Here is a 12,661-nt window from a genome sequence, read left to right on the forward strand (position 1 = left end):
ACTAAACAGCTGAGTATTAATCAAAAGAAGAAAAAAAAGAAAACAAAACCAAATTTTCCTGATTGCGAAAACTAATTATTTGTGCATTAGTCGATCCATCATAATTGATACTGTTTAAGATATAAAGTGAATCAAAACTGCTCCACCCATACCAATGAAAAAATAATGTGATAATACTCCAAAGATAGATAAAAGATAAAATTCCAAAAATCCTACAAACGAAACAATGGATGGAGGTGAAATGGAGGAGCTACCGTTTTTTATATTTTTTAAAGGCTCTCGTGTCTCCATCGATTGGAGAGAGAATGATGATACGAAAACCACCATGACACCACCGTCTATGCCTTCCAATGGAATTCGTCGCATATGTTCTATAACGCCACAGTATTTTCTCTTGTTGCTAAACAACAATTGGTTGTACGAGGCCAGGTTTGATCAAGGGCAAATGAAACTACGACTTAAATTTATACGGGGATCTGTCCAAGATGTTCAGTATTGTAGGGAAATGAGTGCTGTCTACTTGGTGTTGGAGAATGGTGCTGTAGTTACACAAGTCTTGCATGAAAGTCGACATATGGAGTTGGTCGTCTCCAATGAAAGACAATGGCAGGCAATAACTTTTGATCCTTTGGAGTTGTCTGAAGAAGGCGTTTGTATAAAACGTGTGTGTTGCTCTGCAACGGGCACAATCTTTGTGTCTGACAGATGTGATATTTATGCTTTGGGCAATTGTGGAGTTCATTTTTCGGTGGACAGCCATCAGCCCATATTGCTTCGTTGCTTTAAAAATCCCATGGAAATTGTGGACTTAAATGCGGGCGATAATTTTTTTGTATTTCTGGTGAGGAGAAAGAAAGAAATACCAAAGGAAATACTAACAGTTCGAGAATATGGTAAGAAGATTTTCTTAACAAGCTAAAAATTTTATTAATATAATGTGTCTTTTTCCAGGCGAACTGCCAGATCTTATTTGCTCAGAAACCAACAATACACCACAACGAAATAGTGTTGAATTGTCTTCTTCATCCTTGAACTCATCTCTGTCAAATAACTCCGAAAACAATATACAACGCTTACTTAATCTCGGCCAAACACTTTTGAATACCGAGATTTACACTATGGGCTCTCTAAATAAGGGCCTGCTGGGCACGGGAGATCATATTAAACGTGACAACATAGTGGCATTAGATAAACTTAAAGAAATTGGTGTCTGTAGCCTGGCTACGGGCAGAGATCATACTGTGGTAAGAACTATTGATGGCACCTTTTACCACTGGGGCCTTAATTCCCAGCAGCAGCTGACAACAAAATCTCAAGTTTATGAGTTGAGTAGTCCGACAGAATTCAATGTTAACTATGGCAATCTGCAAGAAGATCAGGTTAATATTCTGGAAGCCTGCTGTGGCGATTACAGAACAGTTCTATTGAATACTCGTGGTGAACTTTTCGAAGGCGCCAAACTGTTATTGCACCACGAGAAGGATTTTGTTACCCTACAAATGAAGGATATGTCAAAGCAATCTTTTCCCTTGCTGCTGGCGAGTTCAAACCTAACAATATACAATCGCAGAAAGTTCAAAAGAGAGTTCTGCATGGTACACCATCTATTACAGACGCAAACTAAAACTATGCTAAGCTATCACAAGAGCGTTATATACATCCAGAGAGTAACTCAAAAGGTATTGTTGAAGGATATGCAACATATATGCGATCAATGGGAAAGTGTGCTGTACATAGTGGTGGCTATGCTAAACTCTTTGGAACAATTATATCGCTCAGATTATGATGATTATTCTCAACTATTAATTGTTGTGTACTTCCGAGAGTATTTAGAGATTTTTGAAAATTATGCAAAAAGTTTTTGTGATATGGACTCCATTGATGGCTTCTCGGCAATGCAGAAAATGTTTCAACAAACTCAAAGTCCCTCCATGCAGACACAAAGAACATCTACATCATCCACATCGTCCTTATTCGAGGGTAGTAAGGAAGAATTTTTGAAAATGTTCAAATCTCCTCTACAGTTTTTGCCGCTGGTTACCCAACTTTTGGAGACAATTCAAAAGAATCATGGCAATTATAATGTGGAGTTGACTTCTTGGCTGGAATTTGTACGCTCTAACCGCAAAGACATGGAATTGGCTGAATACACTCGAGATTTTTGGCAAAGCAATCAGAAAAATTCCAAAATTATTCATTTCAAACGAAAGGAAAGGCGTGTGATATTAAGTTCCACCACTGTGCCCATAGGGCCCCACACATTTAGAAGCACCCCGTTCTTTATTCTCTTTTCTGATTGCCTGTGTCAGGTGGGAAACCACATAGTCACATTTCCCTTGGACGCCATGTGGTTGAAGAAGGAAGGAGATTGTGGCATTACCATAAAAACCCCTGAAAAGATATTCACCTTATTGGCCAAAAATCAATACGACAAAGATCTTTGGTATGATCAATTGGAGTCCTCAATAAAAAGCATTTTACAACTAACAGAAAAATCCAAGATTCCCGAGGTACGTTCTATACAATACACCTTCTCTATTCATTCCAAATATTCGGGAGCCAGTGTAAAGGGCAATTTCTCCAATGGTGTAATGCATGGCAAATGTGTATTGAAATATCCCAATGGAAAATTCTATTCCGGCGATGTTATTCATGGAGTCATTGAAGGATATGGTTTGATGTTCTTACCCAAAGTTGGTGTTTATAAGGGACACTTTAAAAACGGAGAGTTTTGTGGAAATGGAACTCTTCAAATGCGTGAAAAGGAAAAATACGAAGGCAATTTTCGTGACGGTAAATTTAATGGTCATGGCTATTTACAAACCCCCGAGTATATCTATGTGGGCGATTTTCGAGATAATCTCAAATGGGGCTATGGCGTACTGGATAGATTGGCAACTGGTGACAAGCACATTGGTATGTTTGCTGATAATAAGAAAGTTGGCCCTGGCATCTGCATAACCGCAATGGGAAATTATTTTGAGGGTCTCTATGCAAATGATGAATTGACGGGAAAAACAGTGGTCATATTTCCTAATCAGTTTTACTATGAAGGCGAATCTGGACTAAATGGGCCAAACGGTTTGGGCAAATACTATATGCCCAAAGAAGAATCGATGGTAAGTAATAAGATCACTATGATAAAATTAGGTATGTTCTTGGTATTACAACGTCGGCTAAAACGGAATTTAATGCCTGTTTGATGCGCTATGAGCAATTATTGTAGTTGCGTGTACGATACTCTTGCCTTATGTTATATAACTAGTATACAGTGTAAAAGATATGGGTTGTTATCGGTGATTATCGCTTTAATTGGGTACGTTATTCGTATAACAAGTAAGGCTAAAACAAAGTTGACTACCTGAGAGTTGCTTGAAGAACGATTTTTATCGTTACGAGTGAGATATTCTTACCTTATTTAAAATTTTACTAATATGCAATGCAAAATAAGTGTGTTGTCCGCTGCTATCGCTGTTATTTGGATATGTTCTTGGTATAACAAATACTGCAAAAACAATGTTTACCCACTGAGAAGTGCTCTACTAGTGTTTTTTTTATCGTTTTGGGAAAGATATACCTACTGTTTTTACTTTCTGTGCAAAATACATACATTATCGGCTGTTATCGCATGACATGATGATGAAAACAAGAACAACTTTTCAGTGTTAATTTTTGTTTTGTATTAGTTTTATCCAGTGCAAACCAGATGTATTGGATTGAATTCAATTGGAAATTTGTACTAGATTGTTATCAATATCTCGCGATAACAAATCAATCTTGATTTGTACTGTATAGTGATAAAATAAAAAACAGCTACTGCTTTTTTCTTATACAGTGCAAAGCACGACTTTGTGGTTATCATTATCTTTTATCGTATGATATCAATAACTGTATAGCAAAACTTTACGCTGAAATTCTATCCAGAATATGTGACTTAGATTAGATAGGACTAGAATAAAACACGACAAGCATTGCCTTTTTTTACTTTATAGGGTAAATCCCGACTAATCGTTTATTATTATCTGTTAATGCACGATATCGATAACTATATAATACAACTTTACACTGAAATTCTATCCAGAACTGAATAGGACTAGAACAAAACACGGCAAACACGTGTAAAACAAATGATTTGCACTGGATAGTATTAAAATAGAATATGATCATTGCGAATGTGGAACAGCTGATTTGAAGTTGAATTTTAGAGAGTTTACTGACTTATTATTTTATTCTTATCTTTTTTAAGGAAACAAATCTTTTTACAAATGGAGAAGATACAGTCAGTGGAAATATTTTAAGTGGTCAGCTAACTGGAACTTGGGAAAATGTGAAAATTAGCTCCGGATCTATGGAAATAAATGTACAATTTCCCAGATATCCAAGGTAAGTAAAAAATTATGGTGTTGCTTTTCTGTTCTTTCCGCTTTTTGTGTATAAAAAAAGTTCTCCAACGCTATGGAATGTTTCTGAAAGCGATATTTATCGCGTTTTTTTTGATGACAGCGATTTACTGCGTTGTTTACAACAACGCAGTAAATCGTTGTTCGGGGCCGGTGAATTGGCCGCCTAGATCGTGCAATTAAACACCTTTAGAATATTTTTTGTGGGACTATGTTAAAGCTCATGACTATACAAACAAGCCCGCTTCAATTGACGCCTCGGAGAAAACAGTAAAGCAATTATTCGTGGGATACTGGCCGAAATGTTTGAAAGAATATGCCAAAATTGGATTAAGCGGGTGGACCATTTGAGACGCAGTCACGATCAACATTTGCATGAAATAATCTTCGAACATTACATTATATTGACCGTACTATCGATTCAACTACTATCGAAAGGCCACCATAGCGCAGAGGTTAACATGTCCGCCTATGACGCTGAACGCCTGGATTCGAATCCTGGCGAGACTAACAGAAAAAATTTTCAGCGGTGGTTTTCCCCTCCTAAAGCTGGTAACATTTGTGAGGTACTATGCCATGTAAAACTTCACTCCAAAGAGGTGTCGTACTGCGGAACGCCGTTCGGACTCGGCTATAAAAAGAAGGCCCCCTATCATTGAGCATAAACTGGAATCGCAGTCGCACTCATTGATATGTGAGAAGTTTGCCCCTGTTCCTTAGTGGAATGTTCATATTTTTTGCTGTAATTGGTGTTATCGATATACATCAAAAGTATGTCTGAGACTTTGTTTTGAAAACAAAATTTATTTTTAAAATAAATTATTTCAAAAATACAGATTATTTATGTTATCGACTGCAATTTGTGTTATCGATATTTATAAAAAATATGTTTGAGACTTTAAAAATAATTTCCATTAAGAATTCGACTGTTATTTGTATTATCGATACTTATCAAAAGCATTTTTTTGAAAAGGAAGAACATTTTTTTTAAATAATTTCAATAAAAAATATTTTTTTCTCAAATCTGTGTATTTTACAGCTCATTTGGTAGCCACATTGTCAATAATTCTCAAAAATGGGCCAATTTATTTAAAGATTTCGAGATTGAAATTTTTGATGATCTAGCTCATGCAACAAGTATTTCGAAAGCTATAACATTTGCCCTTTGGAATCGTGTTATATCTTTCATAACGAAGCAACATGAAATCGAAAATGAGAAAAAACCTGATTTTGATATAATGAACTCGGGTACACCTCCATCAACATCGAATAGTTACAGAAGAGACTGGAGTGTAACGTCATTTGATAATGATAAGCTAAGTTTAAATTCGTCTTCGTTTGTTGGTGAACAACAAACAGAGCTCAATAAATCTCATTCCCAATCGGATGATATGCTGTTAAATGGTTGGGAGGTCCATAAGTTTGATTTGCTAAGTACATTTGGGAACAAGTTCAAGCGTTTGAATGCCGAGGATACCGAGAATAATTCTACATTCCCTAGTTTAATGGCCATTATGGAGAATTGCAGCACCACCACTGATACTTTTAATGATAGTGCTTTGAGTAATTGTGATATGTTGGACGATTGGTAAGATAAAAGAATTTATGTTACAACAAAAATAATTCTGATGGCATTTTTTTAGTATCTCATTGCAAGCTGAAATGGAATTGATACCGCCCTTTGGATTTTCCGAACTAACCGAGGAGGATCTAGTCGCCATTAAGGCCTATCTAAAGGATGCATTCCGTTATCGTTACCACCCACTGAAACATTTAAATGATCGCATTACCTATGCTTTTTATCGTTCTTATGGCTGTTGGAAAATCAAACCAACACCTCTTTTGGCCAAACAGGCCATGCGCGAGTGGGAATCAATATCCCAGCGCATGTATACATTTATCCGTCGTCTATTTCCTGCCTTACCCGAAGATTATACAATGATTGGCGAGCAAAGGGAGTTTGTCTCCCATATCACACTGTTGTACCCCATAGTATTATCTGAGAACATTTACTCAATGCTATTTGTGCTGTATGCTAATCAGTATAGCGAAAAAGATGAATTATACAGGCAAAATCTGATACGTGCCGAAAAGCTAACGGATGAGATGTTGGTGGATCGTTTGGAGTTTGATAGGTAAATGTAAATATGAAAAAGAGTTTTTCAAAGATTAATGATTTTTTTTTTATTTAGTGATGTATTGGCAGTAATTAAGACACCTCAATTTGCTGAAGCTGTAAAAAGGCTAAATGAACTAAAGGAGAAATACAGTCCCATGGCAATGCTAACTGTGATAGAAAACTGTATGGAACAATTAACCCATGCGTATCAGCAAATCTCCAGAGGTATATTTTAGATTTTTATATGAAGACCTTTAGTCAAACCCTTGGAGTTTGCTTTTTTGTTTTGCAGATAATCAAAGAAGCCTGAATGCCGATCTTATAATGCCTCTAACTTTGGTTTTATTGCTGCGGGCAGGAATTCACCATTTAGGGGCCGAATTGGCATTACTGGATGATTTGACCGATAGTCAAAATTTTCAATTCGAAATGAACGGCATACGAGGTTATTGCTTGACCACTCTTAAGGTAGGCTATACTAATTTTTTTTATTCTGTTCACTGCATGGAAACTATATCTACTTCAATTTTTTTCTCCCCCACCTTTAGGCATCGTATGAACATCTTACAAATAAATCGTTGTTTGAGAAAAATAATTAGTGGCACCTTAGTTGTTGTTGTTGTAGCAGTGTGTTGTACACTGAGGCGGCAGCCCTTGCCGATGAAGGACTTCATCGGGTAAAACCGGTACGTACAACCGGCTGCCTTGGGATTGAGTGGCACCTTATTAATAAATACAAGATAATATTTCAAAGTAACAACATATATACATATGTATGTGTGTAACTACAACTATAAACTAAAATTGGTTTAATCTAAAGAAAAAAGAATATTAGTCTAAAAGTATATCAACTTGAAAAATGCATAAGGGGTTGTAAAATTAATTTTCAAATGTCCTCACGGGGAAAACATATTTTTATAGAATTTTTAATTTTAACCACTTGTAGACACCTTAACTTTTATTTAAAATTTTAAATAAGTTTTTTTTTTTATTTTAAACAGCTTTTTGAAATTCATATATATCTCCCTTGTGCATTTGTTATGGTGATATGTATTTATGTTATATATATAATTTTACACATTTCAGTTCCAAAGAATTGGCTGCTTACACCAGCTTTTTGACATGGTGTAAATAAGTAACTCGTTTATTGTTTTTATTTGGATTTTTTTTTATAATAAAACATGATTGATGCAGAAATATATTTTGAATTTTGTTGGGATGGTTAAAGAGAGGTTTATATATAAATATATATATATATATATATATATATATATATATATATATATATATATATATATATATATATATAAAATTTTACCTTAGGTTTATGGATCGTTTGATATTGTCCGCCCGTCCATTTGTCGAGAACCATTTACAGTGGTCCTTCGGTTTGATTTCTTGAGCGCCTACAAGCCTCCATTTTTGTCTGATTTACCAGAAATTTTGCACGTTGTTGTTAGTTACGACTTCTAATAACCTTACTAAGTATGATCCAAATCGGTCTATAACATGACTTAGCTCCCATATAAACCGATCTTTCGATTTGACATCTTAAGCCCCTGGAAGCCGCAATCGTTAACCCATTTGGCTGAAATGTTGCACGTAGTAATTTCTTATGACTTTTAAAATCCACAGTACGTGTTTTAAAATCGGCTTATAAACTTATTTACATAGCTCTTCCATATAAATCGATCTCTTAACCGCTAATTTCACTCTTAGTACATCGTCCTGTGCCTGATATGGGGGCTATCTGCCCAGATCTCGCATCCGTATTCTGTTACAAGCTTCCAGTAAAAGTTTCCCCTTTTTGGGTAGTTGCCCTCCTATGTTCGCCATAAGACTGCTCAGTTGGGCCGTGACTCCGATCGCTTTTGAAGCAGAGAATTTTATTTACGGTCCGAACGTCAGTTTGAAATCCAGTCGAATTTCGAGGTAATTTATCGCCTTCCTTGTCGTGCTGATTACGTTGTCGACTTATATGGCTATTTCTAGAGAGAGTTTCCATCTGGTTAGCAGAACTAATTCAGTTTTGCCAACTCTAGTACGCGTTCTTGTAGCCAGTTCCTCGAGTAGATCATGACCTGCGTTTGCTTAGACTGTGCCTCTTCCGTGTTTCTCCCCGGTATGACTGCCACCACTTCACATGTTTTCCGATCAGACAATGACCCGTTATGATGGACACAATAAGTGAGACGTCCGTTCTGTTCCGCGACAGCAAAGTAAGAGTACGATAGTTCCTTGTCTCGCAAGCTCGTCTGCACTACAATTCTCTGGATATCTAATACCTGGGATATCTCTGTGGCCCGGCACCCAGAACTGGTGAATTTTGAACTTTGAGTTCAGAAATACATTTTCCAGGAATTTAATAGCTGTGTGGTTGTCTGAAAAGATATTTATGCCAACTATCATTATGACTTTATATATCTTAGCAATTACACAACTTTTTTTAACTGCAAGGATCTTCGCTTGATACACACTATAGTGGTCGGGTAACCTTCTCAATGTTACCAGTCTTAGTTTTTTAGAGTACACAATACAATAGTGGTACAGAACATCGGGCATTGTATCAAGGATAACACAGTCTCCGTGGCTGCCGTGTAAGCAAAGAGGAGGCTACTTTAGCCTCAGAGTAGTGGTCGCAGAGACAGCATTACATTAAATAAATGGTACAATACTTTTTATCAAAAAGCGGATCGGGCAATGTGTAATCCACACTACCTGCAACATCAGGCATTGTATCAAGGATAACACAGTGTTCGTAGCCGCCACATGACCAAAGATAAAGCTCCCTTAGCCTTAAAGCAGTGGTAGCAGCAATATGTCTAGCCATAATAGCCCATAGGCAGTAGGTGTAGCATTAAATTCGGTGCATCAGATGGTGTCGGCCTCAGTGCGAATGTGATGAACAGACAAGCCTTGCTTTGAATACGGCTGAGTATTGAACGTTGGATGGACATTTGAAAGGCCGTCCACCAAACCACAACACCATATTGCATTATAGGTCTGACAACTGCGGTATATAACCAGGACATGACAGGCTGTTTAAATCCTCAACTTTAGCCAAAGGCTCTCTTGCCGGTGTATATGGCAAGAGTTGCCTTTCTTGCCCTGTTGCACGTAGAGCTTCCTTAAGTATATCTTTTAGAGTGCTGGGAAACTTTCCCCTAACCGCAATTGCCACGTCATCAGCATACGGTGTAAAAGTGGTTTTTTACACCTTTTTCTTCCAGAGACAATAATATATTGTTAATGGATATATTCCAAAGTAGAGGAGACAGTACACATCCTTGAGTTGTTCTTCTGCTGACCCATCTTTTTAGATCCCAAGCTAGCCGTAATGCATCTTTTAGTAAGTAAGTTATTAATAAACTTTCTTATGGTAGGGTTGATGCCCAGAAATTCCAACTCCTTCATGATTGACGTCACTTTTACATTATTGAAAACACCTTCCAGAAATGCTACCATTGAACATTCCTTTACCGTTATGTTATACCTACTATATATTCACATATCACATTTTCTTCTCTTCGTTCATCTTAATTTATTTAATGCTCTTTCATTCCTTTTCATTTCTTCGAGAGATTTATTTTATTTATTTTTTTTTTAAATTTTTTATGAATCTCTTTCCCATTACACATTTTTCAACGCTACAAGAAAAAATTTTACTCACCTTATTCACTGTTTAAATGACATACTTGTTCGTGTCTTATCCACTCATTACTTGTGAATCGCCGTTATAAACCCCCCTCTCTCTCACTCTTTGTTAGAGCAAAGAGTGAGAGAGAGGGGTTTTAATTCCATTTACAACAAAGCATATTTAACGGGATCAATCACGACATTCAAACATTGAAAGCCATGTATCGAAACAAGTTGATATTACACTGGCCCACATTAGTTTAAAATCATTTAGCACTTCTCAGGTTTCCCTTTACTTGTTGGACAATTTGAATGCACATTAAATTGATTCATATTTTGCATTTTTAAATATATTAACATAATGCCTAATTCTTTTTGAACTTATAATTAATTGCATATCATTTTCGCAAGCATTTTAAACACTTTCTATTTTTCTCTTCACTCATTATCAGCAATACTCTGCCCAATACTCATTTCAACGAACCGAAGATAAACGTTATGCATTTGCCAACTTTTTTAATATACACACACACGCAATGTACGATATTCCACCACAGTGCACATAAACACAACACGAACAGCTCTGCCGACAGAGTTGACGAGATGCACGACTATATATGTTTTTATTCTTATTTGAACAAAATGTGATGGCTTTGCAAACTTCTAACGGCGGCCACTTATTGACTTCCTTGCAATGAGTGCCTAAGAAACGGCATAACGGATTTTTTTCTCAATTCAGCGCTTGGCATAGGCTCATATAGGTACTTTTCCGTAACATTTTTGCTTGCTTACCATTTACAACAAAATACACACTCATATAATAAATGTCACTCAACACACTTTGACTTGCTTTGGCACTTTTAATTTTCTTTTAGATTATTATTGTGGCATTACAAAAAAAACTAAACACACAAATGCCTCTAAAATTTTGTTTTATAATTTACATCCAAGCACTGAATCAATTTGAATTTAATAAAGGATATTAATTATTTTACAACTCATTGTACTTAGGGCAAATTTCGGACTTTCAGGAATATGCTTGAGTCAGAGCAGATTTAGTTTTTGTTGAGCGATCGTCGCATGAACAACACAGAATATTTTAGATCGCAAGATTTTTTCGACGGGACATCGGTAAATTGGTTAATTCACTTAAGGGTTACACAAATATATAACAAAAATTAAAAATATCCACTATTAAATTAAATACAAATCGATTCAGTGCTTACATGAGCAATTATAAAAAAAGTAATGGCATTTGTGTTTTTAATTTTTTGTTACGCCAAATAATTTAAAAGAAATGTAAGGAAAGGTGTGAAAAGTGCCAAAGCAAGAGGCAAGTCAAAGTGTGTTGAGTGTGTGTAAATGGTTAGTAGGCAAAAATGTTACGGAGAAATATATGTTAGCCTATGCCAAGCACTGAATTAGAAGTTTGCAAGGCAATGCAGCCATTACATTTTGTTCAAACGAAGAATAAAATTAAATTATAGTCGTGCATTTCGTCAACTCTGTTAGGAGAGCTGGTCGTGTTGTGCGTAGTGGTGAATATTGTTCGTCGTGTGTATGTATGTTGAAAAATTATAGGCAAATGCATAACGTTCGTCTTCGGTTCGTTAAAATGAGTGTTGGGCAGAATAATGCTAATAATGTGCGAAGAGAAAAGTGTTTAGAATGGTTAAATGTTTGCTAACATGATATGCAATTACAAAAATGTTCAGTTGCTTTTGCTTTTGTGAATACAAAAAGTTAAAAAAAGGGAATTTCGATACATAAGTAAAATTATAAGTTCAAAAAGAATTAGATATGTGAATATATTATAAAAAAGCGAAATATGCATTTAAATTGTTCTTTGAATAAAATAAACATCGAAAGTAAAGAGCAAATTAGTTCACTTTTGCGAAAAAATTAAAACAACGGTTTATGGTAGAAGTAAATGATTTTTAACTAATGCGCGCCAGTGTAATATCAACTTGTTGTGGTACATACACTGCTTGACTGTCACGATTGATCCCGTTAAATGTGATTTGTTGTTAATGGTATTAAAACTGACTGTATTAAATTCGGTATGTGTGTTCTAACAAAGAGTAAGAGAGAGGCATACATAACGGCGATACACGATACAAGTAATAATTGGATTAGATACGAACATGTATTTACATTTAGCAGTGGGGTGAGTACAAATTTTTGGCATATCTTGTTTAAAAAATGTTTAATGGGAAAGAGGTCCATTGTGTCGCCCACGAAAGATTCAAAAAGCGCAGAAGAACGCTGATAAAATGTACGTTGGTACAATGCCAGACATTAGAATGAAGAAGATTAGGAGCCAACATGCATGACAAAACGGCCAGACGGTCTGGAGAAGTTCCCTCCAATATGCCATTTAAAGCTACAGTGGTCAAAGCGAAAGGACTATTGCATGAAGATAATTTACATAGGAAAATAGGTGTTTGTGCAGCCATAATCCTGCACGTACTCTTGCTCAACCATCTATGACTCCTCCTCATTCCCA

At 36.0% G+C, this 12,661-nt stretch overlaps 1 protein-coding gene across 1 annotated transcript; it reads left to right on the top strand.

Moving 5' to 3' along the window:
* On the top strand, positions 1 to 7,716 carry LOC106085308 (alsin homolog). The gene is made up of 8 exons (XM_013249514.2): positions 1 to 893; positions 952 to 3,119; positions 4,247 to 4,383; positions 5,440 to 5,988; positions 6,044 to 6,535; positions 6,593 to 6,744; positions 6,812 to 6,987; positions 7,068 to 7,716. Exons 1-8 carry the CDS (start codon positions 227 to 229, stop codon positions 7,116 to 7,118), a joined length of 4,392 nt encoding a protein of 1,463 aa, XP_013104968.1. The 5' UTR covers positions 1 to 226; the 3' UTR covers positions 7,119 to 7,716.
* The last annotated feature ends 4,945 nt before the right edge of the window (positions 7,717 to 12,661 follow it).

Source organism: Stomoxys calcitrans, chromosome 4, assembly GCF_963082655.1.
Source record: "Stomoxys calcitrans chromosome 4, idStoCalc2.1, whole genome shotgun sequence".
Lineage (NCBI taxonomy): Eukaryota > Metazoa > Arthropoda > Insecta > Diptera > Muscidae > Stomoxys > Stomoxys calcitrans.

Bases quoted from the DNA above. Each gene is read 5' to 3' on its own strand.
- LOC106085308 (XM_013249514.2), top strand. From the start codon at position 227: ATGGATGGAGGTGAAATGGAGGAGCTACCGTTTTTTATATTTTTTAAA. The intron at 894-951 runs GTAAGAAGATTT...GTCTTTTTCCAG, and splicing joins ACTAACAGTTCGAGAATATG to GCGAACTGCCAGATCTTATT. The intron at 6,536-6,592 runs GTAAATGTAAAT...TTTTTTATTTAG, and splicing joins GATCGTTTGGAGTTTGATAG to TGATGTATTGGCAGTAATTA.